The following is a 13411-nucleotide window of genomic DNA, read 5'->3' on the forward strand; positions in this document are numbered from 1 at the left end:
CATCCCAGAAACCGCCTCCATACTGGGCAAATCCAGATGGCTTGCCACTCTATTTCTAAATATATATCTCAATATAACTTCATTGGAAATACTTGATTTGCATTTAGATTTGATTAAATGACTGAAAAAGTAGGTATCATTATTTAATTTCCCCCAGACATACAGAAAAGGTTTCTAATAACCGAATTATCAGTTTTTAAGTTAAAATTAAATAAAATTTAGAATTCAGTTCCTCAGTCACTGTAGCCATATTTCAAATACTAATAGCCACATATGGCTAGTAGTTAACTTTTTTGTATAGCACCGGCTTAGAGTAATAAAAACGTGAGGACTTAATTCACTAAATAAGTATTTAAACCATGATAGAGTATGACCACTGGTAAATCCAGTGTTTGTCCCTATCCATTGGTAGAAGTCAGAAGTAAACTATATATTAACAGTGTCATCATGTCTTAATTTATAGGTCTTTGTGTTTCAAAGTACTCTGTATCTTATGTATATTTTTTGTTCCTTTGACTTTTTATGGGCTTTGTTCCTTGAATCCAGTTACTTGAAAATAGTGTTTTCATTTCAAGACTTGTTTTTCAGCTTTCTTAGTTGAGTCCACAGTAGCTAATTTGGCCCAATAGCTGAGGATTCTTCTCAATATTCTGTGTGTTTTGAGGGCCTTTCTGCTCTGCTGTGGGAATCAAACCATTCCCAGTCCTGTTTAACCTCTTGGTGTTGTTCAGCCCCTTCTAGTGGTCTTTCCCTGGCCTCCAATAATTTTCCTTATGCACATGTGCTGATCAGAGCTCAGCTGAAGATTCTAGGGGAGCCCTCTGTGGATCTCTGGAGAACTGTCTGAATGTAGCACCTTCCTCCCCAGTAGTCTGCCCCATGAATTCTAGCCCCCTTCACTTCTCCAAACTCTTCTTCAATTCCAGGGAGACTGCTGGACTCTTTTTGGGTATCCTTTCCCTTCACTTTAGCCTGGAAACTCTCTGGGCAATACAGTATCATTTCTGTCTGCAGTGATCAGTGTTATGTATTGCCTGTCATTTCACATAACCTTCCTTTTTTGTTTGGAATGGGAAAATAAATCTTGTCTGTGCTACTCCATTTATGTGTAGAAGAGAAAGTGAGTCCACAGTAGTATTTCTTAAAACATGTAGCTGAAAATAGCATGTGGTTGGAAAATCATACTTTTTTTCTTGCTTGCTTTAAGAATTGCCCATAAAGTTCAAATATTAGTCTTTATTAAAAAAAATTCACAAGTTAACTGCTAATGGGGAGAAAAAGATTTAATATCCAATTATTTGATACAGTAGAGTGGTATATGTGTGGGTGTGTATTTGGTATATGTACATATTATGCAATTGATGTTAACATTTTTAACTGTCTAATGAACTAATCAACAATTAATTTTTTACAGACTGAGAGTAATCATGACACAGCGCTAACGCTTGCCTGTGCTGGTGGTCACGAGGAACTGGTACAAACTCTGCTAGAAAGAGGAGCTAGTATTGAGCACCGAGACAAGAAAGGTAGATAAGAAAAGTTCATTAACTTTTTTCTAAATTTGTATCTACTACTTGTAGTCCTATATTGATGCTTAGATAGAATAGAAAATAGCACTGTTCCTTTGCTTAGCTAAGATCTTTATTTTACTTCAGGTTTTACTCCACTCATATTGGCTGCTACAGCTGGTCATGTTGGTGTTGTTGAAATATTGCTGGACAACGGTGCAGACATTGAAGCCCAGTCAGAAAGAACCAAGGATACACCACTATCTTTGGCTTGTTCTGGGGGAAGACAGGAGGTATTGTTGTTCCCAAGTATAATTTCTTTTCCTTCCTCCATTTAACAAATATATGGTTTAATTTATATGATTTTGTAGGAACAGTGGACAGACATTAAGATTTATCACAGTAATGAATCTATTAGCTTTTTAGCAAAAGGATAAGAATTAATGTTAGCATAAGCTGTCTTGCCAAAAAAAGCATACATTGTTTATTATCCTATTCATCTATAAGTACTGACTGCCGTGGAAATCCCTCTATCCTGCATTCAGACTAATAGAATGATTAAGACATCCCAAATCAAGTCAGCAAGCTTCCCATAAACAGGGCCTGTATTCATTCATCTTTTCCTCTCCCAGAGTATTTAGTATGAAAAGTACTTAAGCTCAGCCTCTGTTGCTGTCTACATATAAGATTAGTAGGGAATTAAGAGTGTTCAATTTTTAGTTGTTTTGAGTAATTTTATCTTTTAATTGTTCCCCAACCCTTCTTAACTCTAAAGGTTGGTTCTTGGGTAATATTATATAATCTTTTAGCTTTTTTTAGCTAGAACAGCTGGTGTACTTAGGTGTGGACTCAAGAACTTATAACTTACTCACTTGTGTGTCTTCTTTGGACATTTAATAATCAGTTGGATAACCCCATTTTAAATCCATTTTTTAAATCCAGTTATATTCACCAGTTGTGCTGTCTCTTTGGATTGATAACTTCTCAATAGGGAGTTGTTGAGTCTTATATTTAGGAAGCACTCTAGGTCATTCTCTTTTTCTATTTCACCATTCTCATTATTTTATGTATTCCACAGTGGAGGTGATTCTACCAGTCAGAATTGTAAATGTTCTGTTTTTGGAATATAATGAATAAAATTTTGACTTAACTGAAATTTTTGATCACTGTGTGATTTGAAGAGCTTCCCAGCAAATCTATATATCTCAATTTAAACTTCATTGGAAATACTTGATCTGTGTGTGTGTGTGCTCAGTCACTCAGTCATGAATGACTCTTTGCAACCTTATGGACTGAGAGACTAAGCGCACGCACACAAACACACACACACTTTATTGCTTAAGGGACTCCTTGTAAGATAAAATAACCTAATGCCAATTTGGGAACTTGATTTATAATCTTATTACATAAGCCACTTAGGCTTACTGACTAAAGGAAAAATCTGATAGAAAGTCACAGCTTCAGAAAAAGACAAAAATTGTATGATATTGCTTACATGTGAAATTAAAAAAAAATGATACTAATGAACTTATATACAAAGCAGAAATAGACTCACAAACACGGAAAACAAGCTTACAGCTACCAAAGGGGAAAGGAGTAGCTGATGAATAAAACAGGAGTTAGGGATTAACATATCCTCACTACTATATATGGAATAGATGACCAACAAGGACCTACTATATAGCACAGGGAACTATACTCAAAATTTTAGAATAACCTATAAGGGAAAAGAATTTGAAAAGGAAAAAATTATATATGTATATAACTGAATACATACGTGTTCAGTATATATATGTATATACAACTGAATTATTTTGCTATACACCTGAAACTAACACACAGTAAATCAAATATGCTTCAATAAAAAAATAAAATTTAAAAAAGAAAGTGGTTAAGAATGTGAACTTAAAAAGACAAAAAAATGGTATAATAGACTAAAAGACCCCTGAATGACACTTAAGTAAATGCTAATATTCTCAGCTATCGGGGAATGTAAATTAAGACCCAGTGAGATATCACATCTACTAGAACGGCTAAATTAAAGATTGACAGTACTAAATTTTGCCAAATTGCCAAAACTAGAAACAGTAGTGATGTTCATCAATAGAATAGATAAACTAGTGTATTCATTTAATGGAATGCTGCACAATACATACAAATTACTCTCAAACACTGTGTGATTCATTTATATGAAGATCTATGGTAAATGAAACTAGCCTGTGGGTAGAATTGACTGGGAAGGAACATGAATAAATAACAAATGGGAGAGAGATTCAGGAGGGAAGGGACATGGATATACCTATGGCTGATTTCTTACTGATGTTTGACAGAAAACATATACAAAATTCTGTATAGCAGTTATCCCTCAATTAAAAAAATAATAAAGTGGAAAAAGCAGATTTAAATTAGTTTTATCCATTTGTCAATACTTGGTGAATATACAGTTTAAGTTTTGTGCATTTATTTAAAGTTACAGATTTCACCTAAAAAAAAAAACCTGAAAAAAAATAAGAGGTTAGTTAATTGTACACTTGCTGATGTATTTAAGGGAAATTGTAGGTGTCTACACCTTACTTAGAAACAAAATGCATCAATGATGAACAGACAAGTAACTGTGATAGAAAAGTAAGCATAATAGAATATTAATAGTAGAATCTACGTGATGAATGTATGTAGTTTTTTTCAATTTTTCCATGTGCTTGAAAATTTTTTAGTAAAATTTTGGGGAAAAATAAGTATTAGCTTTACTCCAAAATTGTTTTTTACATTTAGTTTTTAAGGACATTTACATGCACAAATGAAAAAATCTATATAACACGTGAAGTATAAATCTTTCAATGAAAATACTGTCATTTCAACAGATTGCAAAATGGATTTTACTTATCCCTTTGTTGACTTCTAAGACCTTTTGCTTTTCATTTGAGACTGATTTTGTGCAAAGGATGAAAGGACTTTCCCTTTCTTTTATTATAGACAATATACCAGAAAAAAAGAGAAATCATAAATATAGACCTTGCAAATTGTCTCGCCATAAGAAGAAAGCCATTTTTTCCCTTTTCTTTTTCCAGGTGGTGGAGCTGTTGTTAGCTCGAGGGGCAAATAAAGAGCACAGGAATGTTTCTGATTACACACCTCTAAGCCTGGCTGCTTCTGGTGGCTATGTGAATATTATCAAAATATTACTAAATGCAGGAGCTGAGATTAATTCTAGGTAAGTTTTAGTCTCTCTCTCCAAGTCCCTTAAGAGCGTAATGTTAAAGATATTTGTAGAACAACACATCTTTAATGCCATACTTAGGAAATGCCTACATTACAGATTTAGAATTCAAATTTAAAATTATTGACATACAACTTGAAAAAATTATCAATTGCTGTATTTCTTACGGAATTCAGTAACTTCACTTTAATAATGAGTTAATTTGATTTTAGTCCAAGTTATTGTACAGAAAGTATTCTGGTTCTGGGTAGTAAAAGATTTGAAGTGTGTTCTTAAATAAGTCTACAGAATAAAGAATCTTAATCTTCAATCATGAGATAGAATTCTGTATTATCATCCAATTTTTCCAGGACATTTAAAAATGTATATTTTTCCTTCTGTTCTTCCCATACTTCCACCCCCAGAACTGGTAGCAAATTGGGCATTTCTCCTCTGATGTTAGCAGCTATGAATGGGCACACAGCTGCCGTTAAGCTCCTGTTAGACATGGGCTCTGACATTAATGCTCAAATAGAAACCAATCGGAATACTGCCCTTACCTTAGCCTGCTTCCAAGGAAGAACTGAAGTGGTTAGTCTTCTGCTTGATAGAAAAGCAAATGTGGAACACAGAGCTAAGGTAAGAAGAGATCTGAGATTAGCCTATGGATTTATTTCTTTGACATTTAAGGTATACATTGGCAATATGCTTATTATAATTCTAGTACTTTGTAGTAATCTCTTTGTAGTCATCTCTTACATATATATTTATACATTTAAACAGAAGCCATTCTGTATGACTCGGTTAAGCATCACCTCTTTAAAATACCTTAGCAACTTCTTTTTTTTTAATCTTTGAGAGAGACATGGCTTTCTTTTTCTTTATTTTTTAAAATTTATTTGTTTATGGCTGTGAAAGGTGTATCTGTGGCACGTGGAATACTCTTTGTGGGCATGCAGATCCCTCCATTACACATGTGGGCTCTTCACTGCTACACATGGGCTTCTCTCTAGTTGTGGTCCATGGGCTTAGTTGTCCTGCAGCATATGGAATCTTAGTTCCCTGATCAAGGATCGAACCCATGTCCCCTGCATTAGAAGGTGGATTCTTAAGCACTGGGCCACCAGGGAAGTCCCAGCAATAGATTCTTGTAGGTAATAATGACATTAGGGTTGTCAGCTAAAAACTATATACTATCATTAAAGAGAAGAGAGGAACAGAGCTTCCCTGGTGGCTCAGTGTTAAAGAATCTACCTGCAATGCAGGAGACCAGGTTCAGTTCCTGGGTCATGAAGATCCTCTGGAGGAGGAAACGGCAACCCCTTCCAGTATTCTTGCCTGGAGAATCCCGTGGACAGAGGAGCCTGGCAGGTTACAGTCCATAGCGTCACAAAGAGTTGGACACGACTAAGTGACTAACACTTTTCACTTTCATATGCCAAGTACTTTCATCGTTTTTTTCCCCCACAAATTAACATTAGGCAGAATCATCTGCTTTCAGTAGATGTCACTGTAACTGAGAGAGGTTAGTAGTGTCAGTGTTGGAATTGAGATATGAATTTTGGTAACAGCTATATAATATAATTCCCCCAAATTATTATTCATTAACATTTTGGTACTTTCTAGTCTCTTATGTGTTGTTTTTTATTTTTCACTAAACCTAGACTGGCCTCACACCACTAATGGAAGCTGCCTCTGGTGGTTATGCAGAGGTGGGCCGAGTCCTTTTGGATAAAGGTGCTGATGTTAATGCCCCTCCAGTGCCCTCCTCGAGAGATACAGCTTTAACCATAGCAGCAGATAAAGGGCATTATAAATTCTGTGAGCTTCTTATTGGCAGGTATGATGTTACCATACTCCACATGTGATACGGGGTTACTAGTGATGACTATTCTCTGTGCAGATTGTACTATTTAAAAATCAGATGTGATTACTTCTATTAACAGTGTATTTTTTTTTTTTTAATGTTTTAAACCTACCTATGTTATTTTCCACCCATACAGAGCTATGCTGCATTGTTATTTTCAGTGCAGCCCAGGAATACTTTACTTCCTTTTTTGTCTGGGTATACACTTTTTAAGTGCTGTAATAAGCTGTTGTCAGCCATAGTCCCATCACCCTCATAGTTTTGCAGAGATGTCACCCTAATTCGTGTAAGTCTGGCAATAATCTAGGCTTCACCATTGATTTTTCATGTTCTTTATGGTAATTAGGGCTTTTAAGTGAGTTATGAAACTGTTCAAGATATAAGATAGAGTCCAGAATGTTTTTTATTTTAAGTCACTTAGAGGTTGCCTGCCAGTCTTTCAGAGTTGCTTGTCTGCTAAATTTGATTGGCATGGTGCCCTAATAGTAGTATTTAGTAGTAGCTACTATCAACTACTGTTATTTGCCATGAGTCTTATTCACCGTGGTGCCCACTGAGTGCTAAACCTTCATGTTATTTTAGGATTCATTCTTTTCCAAAACCACATAATATAAATACATGAATACGAATAATCTGAAAGATATAATCACCTCATAGGATACTGTTTGTGCTCTAGGATACTGTTTAGTATATTATGATATTAACAGGATGTATCTTCTTATTTCTCCAAAAAATTTTTACATTTTCTCAGGATTTAAAATCAAAATTATGCACAAAGAATGAATTATTTTTAATTTAAAATAAGAAAAGCAGTTATTGAGGTATGGTTAATTTTGATTTAGTGGCTTTTAATTTGATGAATGGAAATTCTTTATAATGTAATTTTGAGAGAAATACATTTTAGTCCTATGTATTTTTAAATAATTTTTTTTCTTTAAAGAATATTTTCACAAGTTAATAGTTGACTTTTATTATCATTTGTGTCATATATTTGAAAGTGATATTGTGTCATTCATTTAGGGGAGCCCATATCGATGTACGTAACAAGAAGGGGAACACTCCGTTGTGGCTGGCAGCAAATGGCGGACACCTGGATGTGGTTCAGTTACTGGTGCAAGCAGGTGCAGATGTGGATGCAGCCGACAACCGCAAGATAACTCCTCTTATGGCAGCATTTAGAAAGGTAGAAGTCTTTCATTCTCATCCACTTGGGTGTTTTTCACTTAGACTAGGAAGTTCATCATTTAATTATCACTAAAGACCCTCATTTTAGGAGCTAACAGCAAAGGTAAAAACAGTAAGATAATAAGCAAATAATCACTCTGATGGCAACATTGAAAGTTAGATAATAGGTATCCCAGAAAAGCTATCAATAGTATCAGTATTGGATGTCAAAGCTAAGTAAACTTTTAAAAATTGTACTATGTAGAATTTTCAAATTCTAGTTGCAGTCTTACTCTTTTGCAAAATATGAATCCACCTAAGAGTAATTAATTACTTATTTATGAATGAGTGTTTTCTTGTATTAGCACACAGAAAAATTTAACTTAAATTGATTTTATTTTTAATTATTCACATTAATTTCTAGAGAAAAAAAAGAAAAATGAAAATTGAGCTGCCAATATTTGAAACCTTCAGAAGTAGAAATAAATTTTGTGAAATTAAAACTTTCTGTAGTGCATAACATAGAACTATATCTAAGTTACTTGATTTAATGATTTGATCTCCTAAATGCAGGTCTGATTTGTTATTTGGAAAGCCAGTTTATTATTCTAGGGATTATAGTTTTGAGCTTTCTCATTCAGTAGGTAAAATCTCATACAGATTCTAAATTATTTTGTTGTATTGAAAAATTGTTTTTTAAAAAAATCATCTTTTCCTTTTTTCTCTTATTAATTTCTCTTATTCTTTATACCATCTCTTCCCTGGGTGTTCCAGGCTACCTTCCCACTGACTCTGAATTTTCTTTCCTCTCTAATCATACTTATTCTCAGTGACTAGCTCCCTCTTCAAGCAAGCTAGCATATCAAGTTTATCTTCCTAACCATTTCACTCTGTTAGTATCCTCTTCAGGAAACTTTTCCTGTCTCGCCAGTCTCTGTAATCCTCTGAAACCGAATCTTAGCTGTTATTCAGAGACTAGTCTAGTGCCCTTTGAACTCATCTCGCATTGAGTCCCTCATGTGATTTTTCTACTTGGTTGGGCTTTTTTGTGTCACTGTCTCTCATATCACCTTTGTTCTCATCTCAGGAATGCCAATGTCCTTCCTCAATTTTCTAAAATTACTCATTTCTTGGGTGCAGTGTAAATCTCCCCTTCTACAGAAACTCTTCCCATTCCATTTGAGCTCACATTGAAATACCTTATCTCTTATAACATACATATACCTCATGTTTCCAAATAGACTTAGCTCCTTAAGCAGGGCACTTACCTTTTATACTCTTTCGTTATTCATTTCATTACTTATTTTCTTATTACCTACTGTGTACAATTGTACAGATTCCAAGTGTTGCATTTTGTACAAAATGTAATCATCATAGATCCACAGTCAAAATTAGGTAACTGAATTGTCCCATATAAATATTTTTAAATACTGTAGAAGTGTTAATGAGGCATCAAGCAAAGGTGCAAATGCCATTTAAGGTATTCATTAAAAGATACAGGTAGTTTTTAAAAATTAATTAATTTATTTTAATTGGAGGATAATTACTTTACAGTATTGTGGTGGTTTTTGCCATACATCAACATGAATCAGCCATGGGTGCACGTATCCCTTCATCCTGAATCCCTCTCCCACCTCCCTCCCCACCCCATCCTTCTGTGTTGTCTTAGAGCACCGGCTTTGAGTGCCCAGCATCATGCATTGAACTTGAACTAGTCATCTGTTTTACATATGGTAATATACATGTTTCAGTGCTATTCTCTCAAATCATCCCACCCTCGCCTTCTCCCACATAGTCTAAAAGTTTGTTCTTTACATCTGTGTCTCTTTTGCTGTCTTGCATATAAGGTAGTCGTTACTATCTTTCTAAATTCCATTATTTGCATTAATATACTGTATTGGTGTTTCTCTTTCTAACTTGCTTCACTCTGTATAATAGGGTCCAGTTTCATCCACCTCATTAGACCTGACTCAAATACATTCTTTTTTATAGCTGAGTAATATTCCATTCCGTATATTACCACAACTTCCTTATCCTTTGCCTGCCAATGGACATCTATGTTGCTTCCATGCCTTAGCTATTGTAAACAGTGCTGCAGTGAACATTGGGGTACATGTGTCTCTTTCACTTCTGGTTTCCCTGGGGTGTATACTCAGCAGTGGAATTGCTGGGTCATATGGCAGTTCTATTTCCAGTTTTTTAAGGAATCTCCACACTGTTCTCCATAGTGGCTGTACCAGTTTGCATTCCCACCAACAGTGTAAGAGGGTTCCTTTTTCTCCACACCCTCTCCAGCATTTATTGTTTGTAGACTTTGATGGTGGCCATTCTGACCCACGTGAGATGATACCTCTTTGTGGTTTTGATTTACATTTCTGAAATAGTGAATAATGCTGAGCATCTTTTCATGTGTCTATTAGCCATCTGTATGTCTTCGGAGAAATGTCTGTTTAGTTAAAAGGTACAGGTAATTTTAAAAGATGTAGATGAGAAAGTAAAAAATAAAGGCAACAGAGGAAATGTACTGACTATAAACATATGTTTATCCATCTGTTTAGAGGTGTTGTGTCAATAATAGTATAGATTAGAGAAAGTAGAGAGTCTCTTGAATAGGGTCTAAAGATTTTTAACATAGAGAATTTTGTTAATAGTAAATAATATAACCATTGTTCAAGCTTTAGGCAAGTGTATCTTATTTTCTTTTAATACCTAATACAGTACTATCTGTTCAGTTTTCACCTGAAAAAAAGAACAAAATTGTTATTTCTACTCTTTTGATGCTTAAAATGGAAATAGGATGCTAAGATCTAATGAGTTAGCTGGGGCTGGAGGGGAAGGTGAGGTTTTTCTTTCACACATATCATGTATTTCTTCATACTGACTTTTGGTTATCTTTTTAAAAATTCAGAATGGTTTAGACTAACACTGACTGACTGACTAGAATTTTAGCTCAAATTATTCTATATCTTTTCAGGAGTTGGAATGAAAGTGAACGGTGTAGATTTATCTAATTCATTAAAACCAAAGCCTGTCTCTTTTTTTGTTTGTGTGCTCAGTCGCTCAGTCATGTCTGACCCTTTGCGACCCCATGGACTGTAGCCTGCCTGGCTCCTCTGTCCATGGAATTTTCTAGGCAAGAATACGGGAGTGGGTTGCCATTTCCTATTTCACTTTTTTATTTGAAATGCCAATAATACCCAACTTAACTCTTTATTTTGTGGCACGAATGCCAATGAAATCGTTGTTCAGACAGACTAGATTTACTGAATTCTGATAGAGTTTGTTTTCAGTCTGACACTGATATCTGTTTTTTAGGGTCATGTGAAAGTGGTGCGCTACTTAGTCAAAGAAGTCAATCAGTTTCCATCAGACTCTGAATGTATGAGATACATAGCAACGATCACTGATAAGGTAATACACTGATTAAATTCATCCCCACTGTATGAACTTGGGATCCCATTTGGCTTTTTTATATTTGTATATTCCACATTAAGAAAAGAAGCCTTAGTTTGAGCAATAATGTGTGGCATATAACTATTTTCATTTATGTAGTATTTGGGAATGAAGTATGCTGTTTAAGAAACTCTTCAGAGTATTTACTTACCTAATGAAGAATATGAAGTCAAATAGGCCTTAGAAAGCATCACTACGAACAAAGTTAGTGGAGGTGATGGAATTCCACTTGAGCTATTTCAGATCCTGAAAGATGATGCTGTGAAAGTGCTGCACTCAATATGCCAGCAGATTTGGAAAACTCAGCAATGGCCACAGGACTGGAAAAGATGTTTTCATTCCAATCCCAAAGAAAGGCAGTGCCAAAGAATGCTCAAACTACCACACAATTGCACTCATCTCACACGCTAGTAAAGTAATGCTCAAAATTCTCCAAGCCAGGCTTCAGCAATACGTGAACCGTGAACTTCCAGATGTTCAAGCTCGCTTTAGAAAAGGCAGAAGAACCAGAGATCAAATTGCCAACATCCGCTGGATCATCAAAAAAGCAAGAGAGTTCCAGAAAAACATCTATTTCTGCTTTATTGACCATGCCAAAGCCTTTGACTGTGTGGATCACAATAAACTGTGGAAAATTCTGAAAGAGACGGGAATACCAGACCACCTGACCTGCCTCTTGAGAAACCTATATGCAGGTCAGGAAGCAACAGTTAGAACTGGACATGGAACAGCACACTGGTTCCAAATAGGAAAAGGAGTACGTCAAGGCTGTATATCCTCACCCTGCTTATTTAACTTCTATGCAGAGTACATCATGAGAAACGCTGGACTGGAAGAAGCACAAGCTGGAATCAAGATTGCCGGGAGAAATATCAATAACCTCAGATATGCAGATGACGCCACCCTTATGGCAGAAAGTGAAGAGGAACTAAAAAGCCTCCTGATGAAAGTGAAAGAGGAGAGTGAAAAAGTTGGCTTCAAGCTCAATATTCAGAAAATGAAGATCATGGCATCTGGTCCTATCACTTCATGGGAAATAGATGGGGAAACAGTGTCAGACTTTATATTTTTGTTCTCCAAAATCACTGCAGATGGTGACTGCAGCCATGAAATTAAAAGACGCTTCCTCCTTGGAAGAAAAGTTATGACCAACCTAGATACCATATTGAAAAGCAGAGATATTACTTTGCCAACAAAGGGCCGTCTAGTCAAGGCTATGGTTTTTCCATATGGATAGATGTGAGAGTTGGACTGTGAAGAAAGCTGAGTGCCAAAGAATTGATGCTTTTGAACTGTGGTGTTGGAGGAGACTCCTGAGAGTCCCTTGGACTGCAAGGAGATCCAACCAGTCCATTCTAAAGGAGATAGCCCTAGGTGTTCTTTGGAAGGAATGATGCTAAAGCTGAAACTCCAGTACTTTGTCCACCTGATGCGAAGAGTTGACTCATTGGAAAAGACTCTGATGCTGGGACGGATTGGGGGCAGGAGAAAAAGGGGACGACAGAACATGAGATGGCTGGATGGCATCACTGACTTGATGGAGGTGAATCTGAGCGAACTCCGGGAGTTGGTGATGGACAGGGAGGCCTGGCGTGCTGCGATTCATGGGGTCGCAAAGAGTCAGACACGACTGAGCGACTGAACAGAACTGAACTGAATGAAGTAATAAAACATTTTCTATGATAGAATTACTTTAGTTTTTTAGATAGTACTTAAGCTAATTTAATTTTAATGTTGATGATAAACAACCTAAAGCAAGTTATTGTTACTATTCATTAGTGATATAATCTAACCAGACTGATAACTCTTCTGAGAGGAACAAGTCAGTGAATTTTTTTTATACTTAAGCAAAAATTAGCATAGTACTTTTACTTATGGTCAAGAAAACTCTTAACATGTTCAACATAATATAAAAATCAGACTGTCAGCTTAAGAATGAATTTGCTAGGATATTTTTGCAGGAAAGGAAGAGAACATAAAATAAATCCCCTTAGAATTCTAATTGAAATCAAAATATTGGAATGAAATCCTAAGACATGCCTCTGAAAAATGTGAAAATGTCTTTCATTTTCTCAGTTATTATGTGACAGCAACTTTTCTCATTAATTTTTGATTTAACATAGCTAATCCACTGTCTTGCCTGCCTCTAGATTTTTTCATGAGAATTAGTATTCCTAGATATCTATGTAGGGGGACAGAAATTGAAAATAAGGCTTTATCTTA

General features: G+C 35.5%; 1 protein-coding gene across 5 annotated transcripts in view; it reads left to right on the forward strand.

Moving 5' to 3' along the window:
• Positions 1-13411, forward strand: part of ANKRD17 (ankyrin repeat domain 17) — a 167154-nt gene that overhangs the window by 112668 nt on the left and 41075 nt on the right. For all 5 annotated transcript variants that reach the window (XM_010839078.1, XM_010839075.1, XM_010839079.1 and 2 more), the window contains 7 exons: positions 1415-1526; positions 1656-1801; positions 4577-4719; positions 5130-5343; positions 6369-6544; positions 7592-7754; positions 11051-11146. In XM_010839078.1, the coding sequence (XP_010837380.1) occupies positions 1415-1526; positions 1656-1801; positions 4577-4719; positions 5130-5343; positions 6369-6544; positions 7592-7754; positions 11051-11146 (1050 nt within the window). The remainder of the gene's footprint in view (positions 1-1414; positions 1527-1655; positions 1802-4576; positions 4720-5129; positions 5344-6368; positions 6545-7591; positions 7755-11050; positions 11147-13411) is intronic.

This window comes from Bison bison, unplaced genomic scaffold (genome assembly GCF_000754665.1).
Source record: "Bison bison bison isolate TAMUID 2011002044 unplaced genomic scaffold, Bison_UMD1.0 scf7180017864110, whole genome shotgun sequence".
NCBI lineage: Eukaryota > Metazoa > Chordata > Mammalia > Artiodactyla > Bovidae > Bison > Bison bison.